The 14,205-nt window shown below is 62.2% G+C and overlaps 1 protein-coding gene across 4 annotated transcripts in view; it reads right to left on the bottom strand.

Moving 5' to 3' along the window:
* Positions 1–286: 286 nt before the first annotated feature.
* The window catches only part of ZFYVE28 (zinc finger FYVE-type containing 28), a 119,131-nt gene continuing 105,212 nt past the window's right edge, over positions 287–14,205 (bottom strand). For all 4 annotated transcript variants that reach the window (XM_078068303.1, XM_078068302.1, XM_078068300.1 and 1 more), the window contains 5 exons: positions 6,944–7,059; positions 5,747–5,863; positions 3,392–3,496; positions 1,122–1,225; positions 287–582 (listed from right to left, as the gene is read on the bottom strand). In XM_078068303.1, coding sequence (XP_077924429.1) covers positions 451–582; positions 1,122–1,225; positions 3,392–3,496; positions 5,747–5,863; positions 6,944–7,059 — 574 coding nt within the window. In that variant the 3' untranslated portion in view covers positions 287–450. The remainder of the gene's footprint in view (positions 583–1,121; positions 1,226–3,391; positions 3,497–5,746; positions 5,864–6,943; positions 7,060–14,205) is intronic.

The raw sequence follows: 14,205 nt of genomic DNA on the forward strand, positions 1-14,205 counted from the left end.
CAGGTGCGACCCCACTTCGCCGCTCAAGAGCGGGCTCTGAGTGGGCCTTCTACTAGGGCTCAGCCTGGAGCCAGCGGCTCGGCGGGCCGGGGGCGGGGGCGGGGCCGGGGCGGGGCCGGGGGCGGGCAGGAGGAGCGCCCACCCCCGCCCAGGACACAGGGCCGCCCGGGACACCCCCACCGCCCCGAGCCGACCTCTTGCAGGCCCCTGCCGCGGGCCCGCGGGGGTGGGGGCGGGGGTGGGGGTGGGGGTGGGGGTGGGGCGCGCCGCTGGGGGGGCGGGGCGGGGCGGGGACGGCGGCGCGGGGCGGCCTGCGAGTCTGGGCGGCCTGCAGCGCCCCCCAGTGGCGGCAGTAGCAGCTCGTCGAGGTGCGTGGAGACCCACGGCCGGCGGCACCTCCTCCCCGGGAGTGCGCGGGCGCCCGGCAGGTGTGGGGCGCCGGGGCTCGCGTCAGATGCCCGCCTTGTCGCTGTAGAAGGGCGTGACGTGGAACACGTAGCAGTGCGTGCACACGCGGACGGGCTTCACCTGCCCGTAGCGCGGCAGCGGCGCCGAGTGCGCGGAGCAGCGGGAGCAGAAGATCTGCAGTTCGAGGGGCGGGCCGTGGGGGCAGTGAGCCAGGGTCCCCGGCAGCCCCGGGCCCTGTGCCTCGCCCCTCCCGACCCTGGCCCTGCGGCGGGGGCGGGGGCGGGGGCGGGGGGCGCTTCCCACCCCCTCCCTCCGAGCCCAGGCGAGGCGGCAGTGGCGGGACCCTGTGGGTCCCCCGCGTGCCACAGGGACCTTTAGAAAAACCTGGTGTAGGTCACAGCCCCAGGAGGCCAGGCTCACCGAGGGGGCTCTGGCCCCCTCGGACCCTCTTTCCCTGCACGTCCCCAGCTCTGCAGTGGCCAGGAGCAGCACCATCGGGACCCAGGGGGCTGGGGGCCTCAAGTCCACACCCTGGGCCAGGTCAGAGCAGGGCGCAGGGCTCACGGACCTCTGCACCAAGACCTCAAAGGCCTTATCAGGCCCCCGGGACATCGGTCCTGGCTTCCAGATCCTGTGCACAGCCCCCTGGGGAGGACCACAGCCTCAGTCCCTGGGGCCGCAGGGACAACCTCTGGCCGCCACGACCCGCTCACCTTCCCGCAGCTGCGGCAGTGGTGTTTCCGGCGGATGACGGTGAAGGGTGCTTTGCACGCGGTGCAGAAGCCGCAGGCCTCGTCTGGGACCCACTCCGGTGGATCTGTGACAATGGGAATGGGGTCAGCCAGAGGGAGCCGTGCAGCCGTGACGGTGGGAGCCAGCGGGCTGGGGTTCGAGGGCGCCTCTGGCTGGACGGGACCCAGCAGCCCCCGCCCTCCTCTTCGGCCCTCCCCTGGACCCCCATTACTGGCCATGGTCTCAGGAAATCGTCACCCGAACAGCGGCTCCTCAGCTCTTGTCCGAGCCTGCCCGCCAGCCCCCAGCTTCAGCCTACACCTTGCAGCCAGCCAGGCCACCGGGATTCAGGACATGGGCAGGGAGTGTCCACCCGGATGACCCTCTCCCCAGCCTCTCTCTGTCAGCACCCAGCCTGTCAGGCCCCTGGGGCAGAGGTGGTGGTCGAGAAATGAAGAAATCGACCCCCAGCTCAGCTCTAGGTGTGCTCTGTGGGGGCCTCAGGCGCCCCCAGCCTTGCCCACCCCCGGCTCCAGAGCAGTTTTCAGGCTCTTGGGGTCCTGGAGGCCCAGGGAGACCCCCAGCCGGCCCCTCCCCGACATGTGTGCAGGCCTGGCTGGGGCCAGGGGCCAGCTCCTCCTTCCATGCCTCATGTGGGGCCTGTCCGACTCACTCCTCGAGGCCCTGGCTGATGGGAGACTCTGTAGAGGTTTGCTCTGGAATTCGAGAGACACATCAGCACAGGGAGAAGCGCGCTCCCACACGCAGCAAGACAGGTGCTTTCCTCCCATTTCGGGCACCAAGCTGACTAGGGCGGGCCAGGCCCCGAGGCCAGCACCAAGGCCAGGGGGAAAGAACACATTGGACCCCTCCCTCAGACCACAGAGAGTACTCAGAGGTGGTCTGTGTAGCCTCACAAGACCCCCAGGCTTGATGCTCAAGTGGGCACTGGCCTGCATCCCTACACCCCATCCTCAGGGCCTCCAAACAGAACTCAGAAGGGCCTGGGGTCTTCTGGCCTCCCTCTCACCCTGGAGGCTCTGCCCCTCCTCCTGCCTGCTTGCACAGACCCGAAACTGCCTCCCACTCAATTCTCCTGCCTTCCATCCTGGGCCTGGTCAGCTCACCCCCACCCTGCAGGGAGGTCATTTCTCATGCTTGCCACCCCCTATGTAGAATCTCAGGCTGGCCCCGGGGAAATCCTGGATGGCAATGTTAGCCCCTAAGGACTGTGTTGGGCCAGGACCTCCAGCTCAGGCAGATAAGGCCAGAAGCACTCCTGGCAGGGGCGGGGGGGTGGGGGAATGTGAGGGTCCCGAGGACTTCCTGGGCCTGCCAAGGGGAGCCACTTCTAGGAGGGGGCTGGGTCGGCAGCCCCCAGGGAGGATGTGGCCCTCGCCTGTGCCCTGGGCAATGCCAGACCTCACAGCTCATTACAGTCACTCATGAACAGAGAGGTTCCAAGTTCCTGTAACAGGTACTTTGTACCATCATGCATCATTTTCTAGAAAGGTAGAGATGAGCTTGTGCTGCTCCTTACACCCCATCCCCGCAACCTCTGTCACCCCCAGGGGACTGGCGAGCACGAGCAAGGCCCCGAGCCTGGGACCAGCAGGGTCAGCCAGCGGGCCAGGCACACCAGGAGTGCTGGGACCTCTGGCCTATCGTGGGGTCAACTTCAGCCTCCTTCTCGGCCCCATTCCCGTTTGATGGCTGGTCAGGCCTATGCGCCACCATCCATCGCGGCACCTCTCCCAGGCCTCCAGCCCCTTAGAAACTCTTGGGTGGCCCCCTCCCCATAGCTGTGCTGCCCGCGCTCCCAACCTGCTCTGGACGCTCCCTCCCTGATCACTAAGCCACCGGGCCCCCAGCAGGCCTGGCTTCCAGCCTAAACGGGGAGCAGGGTCTTGGGGCTTCCACATGACCTGTGAAGAAGTCACCGGAAGCTGCCATGTGAGGCCCTTCCTGTGGGGCAGGTGGGTACAGGTGGGCTCAGGTGTGCCCTGGGTCCAGCCACCTCCGGCCGCAGCCAAAGGCCTTGGCTAAGGGGGTCCGTGTGCCACCAAAGGGGTAGCCGCCTCCCCATGGGCAGCTACAGGCCCAGGGGCCCTCTGGGGAGGGACCCCCAGTTGGAGAAGCAGTGCCTTCATGGATTCTGCATTCAGGACAGAGAGGGGGACAGTCCAGACAAGCTCCTCGCTCCCTGCCCTGCATGCAGCACCTCGGGCCCTGGCCCACACCCCGCACGCACCTTCCAAGTCCCCATCTCGGGTCTTGGCTGCCAGTTCAGAGGATGATAGGGTCTCCTGGCAGAGGGCACAGTCCTCCAAGGCCGCACTCCGCAGGCTTTGGGTGACTAGAAGAGAGAGGGAGGGGAGAGGAAGGGGTGGGGTTGATGCCCAAGCACCTGTCCCCGCTAGGCCCACCCCCATGTGGCCAGCAGGGGGGCAGCTCCCCCAAAGCCAGTCACAGTCCCCCAGCAACGGGTGAGTCAGCACCACCCCAGCAGGCTGGGCTCGGTGCCCTGAGGTCTGCAGCTTCTCCCCTCTGCGGCCCCCAGCCCCAGAGCCCCTGCACTGTGTGTGGAAGGTCCCCCTGGGCTGTGACCCACGAGGCAATAGGGGGACCAGGCCTGGACACGGGCTGAGGAGCCCACCATCCTTGCTTGCAGAACTGGTCCGTGTCACCCACCTTTTCTGAATTGTGATGTTTCAGAAGGCTGCGCCACCCCGAATTCCCCAGCAGCCCAGAGGTATGGCCACCAGGAGGCAGAGCGGGGGCGACACACAGGACTGACTCTGCTCCTCCTCCCCCCAAGCCAGGATGTGCCCTGCTGGACAGGGGCGGGCTCTACAGCCGGGCAGGTGGCCCTGTGTGCCCAGATGCCCCGTGAGGACGGGCAGCTCGCCCAGAACAGGCATCTCAGCCCAGCACAAGGGGAGGGCAAGCAGGGGTCAGGCCCCCTCCCCACCCCATGCGTGTCGGAGTATGCAAGAGTGTATGTGTGTGAGAGTGTGCATGTGTGAGTGTGAGAGTGTGTGTGTGTGTGTGAGTGCGTGTGGGTGTGAGAGTGTGTGACAGTGTGCGTGTGTGCGGGCGCATGGGTGCGTGTGAGAGTGTGTGGGTGGGTGGGTGTGCATGACAGTGTGTGTGCACACGTGTGCGCGTGAGTGTGTGGGGGTGTGTGTGTGAGAGAGTGTGTGCATGTGTGAGAGTGTGTGTGTGCGTGAGAGTGCGTGTGGGGGTATGTGAGTGTGCATGTGTGCGCGTGAGAGTGTGTGTGTGAGAGAGTGTGTGCATCTGTGCGTGTCAGAGTGTGTGTGCGTGAGAGTGCGTGTGTGGGTGTGTGAGTGTGTGCATGTGTGCGTGTGAGTGCGTGGGTGTGTGACAGAGTTGTGCATGTGTGCGTGTGAGAGTGTGCACGTGAGAGTGCGTGTGTGGGTGGGAGTGTGAGAGTGTGTTTGTGCATGTGTGCATGTGAGTGTGTGAGAGTGCCTGTGTGGGTAGGTGTGTGAGAGAGTGTGTGCATGTGTGGGTGGGTGTGTGACAGTCTGTGCATGTGTGCGGGCACATGGGTGAGTGTGAGTGTGCGTGCGTGGGTGGGTGTGTGAGAGAGTGTGTGTGCATGTGTGCATGTGAGAGTGTGTGTGTGCACATGAGAGTGCATGTGTAGGTGTGTGAGGGTGTGTGCATGTGTGCGTGAGAGTGTGTGTGCATGTGAGAGTGCGTGTGGGTGTGAGAGTGTGTGACAGTGTGCGTGTGAGAGTGTGCATGGGTGGGTGGGTGTGCGTGACTGTGCGCACGTGTGCGCGTGAGAGTGCGTGTGTGTGTGAGAGAGTGTTGTGCATGTGTGCGTGTGGGTGTGCGTGAGAGTGCGTGGGTGTGTGTGAGAGAGTGTGTGTGCGTGTGAGTGTGTGCGGGCGCGTGAGAGTGCGTGTGTGGGTGTGTGTGAGCATGTGTGCATGTGTGCGTGTGAGTGTGTGTGGGTGTGAGTGTGTGACAGTGTGCGTGTGTGCGGGCGCATGGGTGCGTGTGAGAGTGCGTGTGTGGGTGTGTGTGTGTGAGTGTGCGTGACAGTGTGTGCGTGCGTGCGTGCACGTGTGTGCGCGCGCGTCTGTGCCTGGGATGGGTGGGCACGTGTAAACGCGTGAGGCAGGTCGCAGGCGGCCACAGGTCATAACCTGCCACTTCCCCCCCAAAAGGCGGGGCCGAGGTCCCCTCCTTGACTGTGGGCTGGCCCCCCGCAGCTTTGGCGGTGGGAAGTCGGTAGGGGTGACTATGCGGCGTCTGGGTCTCACTGCCCCCCTGCAGGCCGCTGGCCCCGAGAAGTTGGGTGACCTTGCTGGAGGGCATGCAGGGGTGAGCAGGAGGTGCTGCGGGCACAGGCCTGTGCGTGGGGGGGTGGGAGCCTCCCCACAAAGCCTCCGGGGCGCCTGCGACCTGTGCCCCTTGGTCCCTAGCGGAGAGCCTGGCAGTGCCAGTGGGTTCCGTGTGGAGGCAGTGGGCCCCAGAAAGGCCCGATGGATGGCTGTGCAGGGCCGTGTGCCCTCAGTGTGGGGGTGCGGCTCCCGGGGGGTGGCACGGACACACTGTGGGTGGCACTCACCCTTCTTTAACTTCTCCTTGTCGTCTGTTTCGGGCTTGGTGGCCATGACCTCAAAAAGGGTCTTGAGAATACTCCTCAGGTCGCTGGCATAGTTTGTCTGCAGCTGGTCAGCCACCCCTGAGAGAGGAGGACGAAGGGAGGGCAGGTCAGGCCAAGCAGCCACAGGGGCTCGGGGCTGCCAGCTGGGGGACCCCGGCCAGAGCTCACAGCCCAGGACTGACGCATCCTCGGGTGGTTCAGGGCAAAAGGGGGCCGCCCAGCCCCTGGGCCACAGTTTGGCCAAAGTCAAGGCTCAGGAGTCCAGGGCAGGCTGGTGGTGGGAGTAACCACACGGACAGCCCCCTCCCTGGCAGGAAAGCACCCCCCCCACCCTCCCTGCAGAGGTGGAAAGCAATGCTGGGTTAGCTCTTAGGGGGCGGACCCGGCTGCCACATGCAGCAAAGTGAGGGAGAAGCTGCGGGCATCCCACGGGAATGGGAGCCCAGTGACCCGTCCCAGTCAGTGCTGCAGTCAGCGCTTCTAGAGGATTCTCTGTGCACCGGCAATGCCCCGAGCACCTGCTGGGCATGGCATCCCTCCAATCCCTGACACAAACCTGTGCAAACTGGAGCTCAGAGTCGCCCGAGGTCCTCCTGGTCCCACCTGGCCTGGCTCGGCAGTGCCTGTGGGGCCCTTGCCCCCCCAACATGACCCTGATTCTGCAGGACCGCCAGGCCACGGGCCACACTCCCGCCAAGCAGGCCGGCTGGAGCCCATCCCTCAAAGGTGGGGGTGAGAAGGGCATGCGGGAGGCAGGGAAGGGGGCTGCAGTGCACACTTTTATACACAGAACTAAAGAAAAGCTCACAGGCCTCTGAACCCCCCAGGGGGTGGGGGACAAAACAGGCGGCTCCCTGTCCTCCCCTCCCCTACTGTGTAGCCATCCCCAGAAAGGGAAACAAAACTAGGCAGGGTACACTAAAGTCTGAACCACAAACTGAGCAGAACCTCCCTGTGTGGGCAGCCGGGGCCCCCGCGGGAGCCGTGGGTTCCCCAATCCCAGCTGAGGGACCTGCTGAGGAATTAAGCCCTCCTCTCCGCCCCTGGGCTGGAGATGAAGAAATGACACGGTGGGGAAGCCCCCAGACTCCCGGGGCCTGGCATCGCCCGCATCCCGCCCTCCGCCCGGCGCCGCCTGCCCCAGGCCCAGCCGGGCACCTGAAATGCAGACAAACAGGCGGTGGATGAGGTCATGGCTGCCATGGAACCTGGACCGGATCTTCTCTCTTGTGGCCGAGGGGGCGGCCTCCAGCCCGGCCTGGTCTGTGGAGCCGCTGCAAGAGGAAGGAAATACGGGGTGCATGGGTGGGGGGGCGGCCAGGGGCTGCTGGAGCCTGAAAGCCCACGAGTGAGAAGAAAACTCTCTCTGTCCTGGAGCCAACCTGCCCGGACTCAGAACCGAGCCACACGCGGGCCCAACGAGGCCGCCGCACAGCCCGGCTTCTGACCCAGCCCCTGCCCCATCCACCACAGTTCGCACTCAACTCCTGCCCTTTCCTGCTGCACACTCAGGCCGGGCTGCCCTTCTCACCCTCCCAGATTAACCTTATCTACTGGCTTCCTCCAACGGAGGAGTCAACTCACCTACTTACTCCCTATGCAGCGGGGTGAACGGTGGACCCCCAAAGATGGGCCCAAGCCCGGACCCCTAGAACCTGCAAATGTGACTTATTTGTGTAAAGGGTCTTTGCAGCTAGAGAGGAGAAAGTCATCTTGGATTACTGGGTGGCCCTAACCCAGTGACAGGTGTCCTTCTGAGAGGAGGCGCAGCGGGACAGGGTGTAGAGGTGGGGGGTGCCCGCAGCCCCCGGGAGCTGGACGAGGCAGGAAGGACCCTGGATGAGGGGGGGTGGCCCTGCCAGATTTCGGACTTCTGGCCTCCCTACAGTGAGGGGGTAACTTCCTGTCGTTTTAAGCCCCCACGTGTGGGACTCTGTCACGGAGACGGGGGTCCTGCCCCCACACGCACCTCCCTTCTGCCCTGCGGCTGCGAGGGCCCAGCAGGGGCACGTCCAAGTCCTACATCACTCCCCTCCTTTCTTCTCTCATTTTCCCTTCCAGCTTTCCCCCTGACGTTTAACTTATGCTCTCCCTGTCGTTTCATGGATGCAAGCCTTTTATCTGTCTGGAAATATTCATTATAATTTTTAAAACGTGGCCAACGGCTGCCTGCACCATCTCCTTTTCCTTCCGGGGAGGGAGTTGGTCTGCTTTCCACGCCAGAGGCCTGCCTCAGCGCACACGGCGTCCCAGGCTGTCTGTCCACACTCCGAGGGAGGCACGGCTGGGCCCCAGTGGGCTGGGCCACAACTTCAGAAGGAAAACGTGGCACCATCAGCGTGAAAGAGGAGCTGCCCACACAACACGCACGTGGCCCACAGACGTGGCTGGATCTTCACGGTGGCCCTGGTGGCTCAGTGGTCGCACAGGGGCCGAGTCGACAGAGGTGGAGGGGAGCCGGTCACCGCTCGTCACGTGCCATGTGGGTCCCTGACACACGGCAGAAAAACGCGCAGAACTGCCGAGTCTTAGGCAGGGGTACGCCCCCGATGGGAGACCACTGAGAAGCACAAAGATGTGACACCCCCGGCCGGTGCAGAGGGAGGCTGGGCTGACCGGGCCCCAGGGCTCCACGGGCCCCCTTCCTCCAGCCAAGGGCGTGCATGGGCTGCACTTTGCCGGCGCACTCTAACACGATGAACATTCGCTTCGGAGCATTTACGGTTTCGCCGGAGCTTGGAGCAGCCAGGGCCGGCGGGCAGTGGGGCTGGGCGCGCCCGTGCTCTGCTGGGACCCATATGATGAGCCACGGCTCTCTCCTGCTGAGCGCACGGTTTCCACTGAGAATGGGGGGGGGCCTGGCTGCCCCCCAGCTCCCGTCCCTGCCCCGGGAGCCACGTAGGCGAAGGAGGTGGGGACTTCACTGTTGGCCATGTCCACCGCCACTCAGGATCCCCAGTATCAGTGACAGCTCTACCCAGAAGACTGGGGAGCAGGGACCCAAACAAATACCGTTCACAAATGTCCAGAGCAGCACTATTCTCGAGAGCCACAAGGTGGGCGCAATCCAAGCGTCCATCAGTGGATGAGCAGGCCAACATCCGTGGTCCATCCACGCAGGGGAATACTATTCAGCCATAGAAGGAGGTTGTGCGTGTGCTGCCACAAGGCGGAAGCGGGAAGACACGAGGCTGTGACCCAGCGACTCAGGAAAGGTCACATAGTGTGTGACTCCATTTATGTGCAATGTCTAGAGGAGACAGATCTATGAGACGGGAAGGCGGGGCTGGCGGCGGGGAGACGGGGAGCGACTGCTCGTGGACATGGGTTTCTTTAAGGGGTGACAAAAATGTGTGCGTAGCTGCGATTACACTAAAAACCACTCAAGTGCACACTTAAAAAAATAAAGGAATGCTTTTCTTGTAATCATCTAGCAAACTCATACTCAAGAAATAGCTCATAAGCTAAATGTCCATCAACAGTGGGTTGGCTCAACAAATTAGGTCCCATCCCTACAATTTCCACTTAGTAGAAGGATCGTCAGATGCTAGAAATGTTAACATACTGAATGAAAAGGCAGTATTATACAATTAGAGATCTCACATGTACCTAGTGAGACATGGGGAACGATCATCCAGGCACTAATATCACATTTATCTGAATAGCGGGACTACGGATAAATTAGTCTTTTCCCAAGTGTCTTCTGTGAGCAAGTATTACTTTTGTGATTTTGAGGAGAAAGGCAGAGCTTCTGGCAGCAGATGGCATCACAGCCCTGCCTGTGGCGGGAAGTCCGTCTCTGGGTGCAGGCAGGAGCAGCTCTGGGGGCGCCCCTGGGGTTCAGCCCTGCAGGCCCAGCCCCGCAGCTCAATGCCCCAGAGGCTGGGATGTCTTCCTGGACACTGTGGCGCAGTGGCCCGCACACCGAAACTTTGACGCCACAGACAGTTGAGGCCATGGAGCCTGAGACTCTGGCCGGGTGGGGGTCGGGGGTCAGCGGAGAGAGAGACACAAAACTCCACAGACACGGATCCTAGGCAGAAAGACGGCTTCGAAGGGCTGAGGGGAACAAAAGAACAGACCACCGGAGCTAAAAGCTGGGATCTCAACTGGGACCTGAGCCCCGGTCTTGTCTGGGTCTGCCCGGCCCCTAGGGCCCACAAGGATGGCCATTGTCTGGGCACTGCCCAGGGCCACCCCTTTGGAAGGGTGCTGATTGTCCACAGGCAGTCGCTAGACAGACTGCTGGCCAATGGCGGGCAATGGACCCTCTGTGGACAGAGGGGCACTCACATCTACAGGGAAGCCCCTGTTTCCCCACGCACCAGCCTCTGCCAGGGCCTGCCCCTTCCCCTGCACCGCCCAGCCAGCAGGCTGACAGCTTGGGGACTGTGTTCAGAGGCCAGGCCCCAGGGCTCCTGCAGAGCTCTGCCTAGCTCGGCATGACTCATGGAGGCAGGACTCACCCTCGGCCTCAGAGGAGCCCAGCACTCAGGATTTGCCAGGCCTAAACTCCCCTGGACATGCCAGGGGCACCCCAAGTGCTGCGGCTCCTACCGAGGTTAACGAAGGCCCAGGACAAAGAATCTTTTCAAACAAAAGTCAGAACTTGTCTCTCCTCTGTTGCAACCTTCCACCCCTGCTTTCCAGTTAGTCCAAGTAAAAGCAAAAATCCTTACCGAAGGTTACAGGGCCTGTCATAGTCTGGACCTCTCTCTGTCAACTTTCCCTCCCACACCCTCCACTTACTTATGCTCCTCAGACTTCCTCCTTGCTGTCTCAGAGAAGCCAAACATGCTATTGGCCACAGGGCCTTTGCACAGATGTCACTGGGCCCAGAATGCTCTTTTTCTGGATAGACCCAGACGCCTCTGTTTGTTATGCTCCATTGGAAGACCTTTCCTTGACCACAAACAGAACCACCCCACCCCACCCCACCCCCCACCCTGCCAACTGCTCTCTTCCTGCCCTTACCCTGCATTGTGCAACTTGGGACACTCAGCACTCTGCCTTGGCATGTGTGTGCTGACTCTGTCTTACTCTGGGAGAATGCAAGGCTGGCCTGGCAGCAACCTCTCTCCTGTTCATTGCTGTATGCCCAGAATCGAAGGCAGCCCCCCCGCCCCGCCCCTCACCAACCTCCCAATCTATAACCGTTGAACAAAGAGTTTGAATTCATTAGACGCAGGGGAGAACGAGATGTGGGCTCTCTGTAGGAATAAACGCTTTCTCTGTGTCTGGAACGCTAGATGGGATTCAGGAAAAGGAGCCACCAGCAGAGCCTTCTCATACCTCACAGCTTCGGAATGCTGTCTGCTTCCTCCCCCACGAAGGTGCATCTGATGCAACAGCTCTGCTGGGAGGAGTGGGAGAGCCCCCGAAAGACGTGTCCACCCGAAACCCCCAGGACCTGCGACTGGACTGTCCAGGCAGGCTCTAACTCCAACAACGAGGATCCTTCTAAGAAGAGCAGAGGAGACACACAGAGAAAAGGCTGGGTGTGGATGGAGGAGAGACCGAGGGACGTGGCCATACGCCCCGGAATGCTGGGAGCCCCAGGAGCCTGGACAGCCAGAAAGGCCCCTCCCCGGGGACTCCAGAGGGAGCATGGCCCTTGATTTTGGACTTTCGGCCTCCTGAGCTGGGACATTCCTGTTGTTTGAAGCCTTACGTGAGACAGTTTGCTCCTGCTGCCTGGGAAGCGGATCTGGGCACAGAACCCACGACCCAACCCCAGGTCCGTCTCTCACCTGCTGGGCCCAGGAAACTGTTCCTCAGGGACAGAATGCACAGTAGAATCTCACCAATGGGTCCAGTGAGAAAGACCGATCACACGTGGGGGGCGTCAGTGCACAAGCATGAGATGCAGGCCAGAGGCGGGGCTGTCCTGGCACCGAGGACACGGCTGGTTCCCACCAACGAAGCCCGCTGGAGCTTGTCAGGTATCCAAAGGGGCATCACACGAAACATATAATTATGGCTCGAATCGCTTAAGGGAGTCTGAGCTCATAATCAATGTTTAAGCCTCTAGGGAAATTGCTTTGCCAGGAGGTGTTTGCTGCGTTCATTCCACAATTTGTGCGGGAGCACCGAGGGGAGGGAGGAGCGTGTGTATGAGGGTCCTGCCCCGGCACCTGCGCCCTCTGGCAGTAAGGAGGGGGGGGCTGGAGGTGGGGCGGAGGGCAGAGCTGTGTGGGGCCGCCTGGCGCCTTGGGGTGGGGGGTAATGCTTCTGCCTCGAGTGCAGGGGCCCCTGGCAGAGTCTCGCTCCCCCTCAGCATCTTGGGGCCACCCACAGCCCTGCCGGTGGGGAGCCTGGGGTCCCCAATTGTGCTAGGGAGGGGGAGCCAAGACACCTTCCCCACCCATTAAATCTCCCATGGGGGGGCTTGAGTGTGGGTGTGTGTGTGTCTGTGTGAATGTGCACCCGCGTGTGTCTGAGTGTGCCTGTGTGAGAGCCTCAGTGCGCGTGCGTGTCCATGAGAATGCGTGTGCACACGTGTCTGAGTGTGCCTGTGTGAGAACATCAGTGTTTGCGCGTGCGTGTCTATGAGAATGCATGTGCACACGTGTGTCTGAGTGTGCCTTGTGAGAGCACCAGTGTGTGCACATGCATGTCCGAGAGAATGAGTGCGCACGTGTGTGTCTGAGTGTGCCTGTGTGAGAGCATCAGTGTGCACGTGCGTGTCCGTGAGAATACGTGTACATGTGTGTCTGAGTGTGCCTGTGTGAGAGCATCAGTGTGCGTGCATATGCGTGTGCACGCGTGTCTGAGTATTCCCGTGTGAGAGCATCCGTGTGCGTGCATGAGTGTCCGTGAGCATGCGTGTGCACACGTGTGTAAGTGCGCACTCAGAACGGGGCACAGTGCCCCCCCCAGGACAGCGGCTACACAGGACACAGAGGTGCCGGATTCCGAACACTCCTCCAAAGTGACCGAGCAGGGACAGAGGGACAGAGAGGGACAGAGAGACAGGACCGAGGGTCCACCGTGACGAGCCGCCGCCTCACACACCTCGCGCATCCTTCCTGCCCCAAGCGGCCTTCTCGTGTCCCCTCCTTTGAGGCCCCACACTGCAGCCCGGCCCCACCGTGACCCCGCCGGCAGCCAGGCCTGACCCTGCTTGCCCTTCACACAAACCCACCTCTAGCACGTGTCACGCTGCGGCCCTGTCTTTCTCAAAAAGATGTCATATATTTGCCTATTATCTGTGCATTCCTTTAAAAATGAATCGTGTCGTGTTTTAATCTTATGTGAAAAGATTTAAAAATGAGATCCCAGGTGTGGACATGCTAAAGAGAGACCCTCGTGCGGGGAGACGCCGCAATGCACCAGGCTGAAGCCAACCCACTTCCCCGTCCTGGTTTCAGTGCGTTCGCGCCTGGGCAGAGTCCCGCTCCCAGCCGCCCCCTCCCCACCCCTTCCCAAGCTTGCCGGCCAGTTCTGGGGAGGGGTGAGGCTGCCCGACACCACTGGGAAGGAGCCTGGTCCCCATTGGCAGGGGTGAGGGCCTGGACTCAGGCATGGGCCCTCGGGGGCAGGGGGAGACCGTCACAGCCATGGGGGGTGCACATGGCTGGGGATAAGTGTGACGCCAGAGTCCATGCACTCGGGCTCCCGTGACCACACAAACAGCAGTGGTCTCTGCGTGCCACACGTGAAGGTGTGCTCTGAGGTTCTTGTTCACACCCCCCATCCCTCACCGGACATGCGGTGCCCCGGAAGGCCCCTGGCTCCACCCTCGTCCAGCCTTGTGAATGTAGGCAAATCGCTCTCTGTCCCTGGGCCTCAATGTTCACTTCTCTAAGTGGGAATAGAGGGAGATCACGCGCGGAAGGGGACTATGCCGGGCCTCTGGTAAAGGCTCCGTAAGCCGCAGGACTTCCCACGAGATGGGCATCAAGCAGGGCCCAGCCCAGGAATGGCTGAGGGTCTGCCCCATGCTGTTCAGTGGGCATGTCACCCCCAACGGAGCCCCGCTGTGACACAGTGGACCCCAGACCGCCTGAAGCCATGTGCCAGGCTCCTAGACGCCCATGCGCTCAGGGATGGGGATTCCTGGAAATATCCTCCGGTCATCACTATGGATGATGTCCATCCAGAAGGACACAGGAGCTCAAATGCCCCTGCAACGCTTATGCGGGACAGCTAGGAAGCCTCGGTGAACCCCCTCGTCACCAAAGGACGCGCTGCGGAGCCCCGAGGACAGAGGAAGTTCCAGGGACCCGTGGCTTCCCCAATCAGGGAGGACAGAGAGTAGACCCCCTGCCCAGTGCCCGCGGCCCTCGCTGAGCCCTCCCAGCCTGCTGACTGACAGACGGGGTGGCCTTGGGCAGCAGGGTGCACCTGGGTCCCTCAGAGTCCCCTCCCCAGACACAGGCCCACCCAGGCCGGTCCCCCTGGAGTCCAGAGGAAGGGAG

Source organism: Halichoerus grypus, chromosome 3 (assembly GCF_964656455.1).
Source record: "Halichoerus grypus chromosome 3, mHalGry1.hap1.1, whole genome shotgun sequence".
In the NCBI taxonomy this organism is placed as follows: domain Eukaryota; kingdom Metazoa; phylum Chordata; class Mammalia; order Carnivora; family Phocidae; genus Halichoerus; species Halichoerus grypus.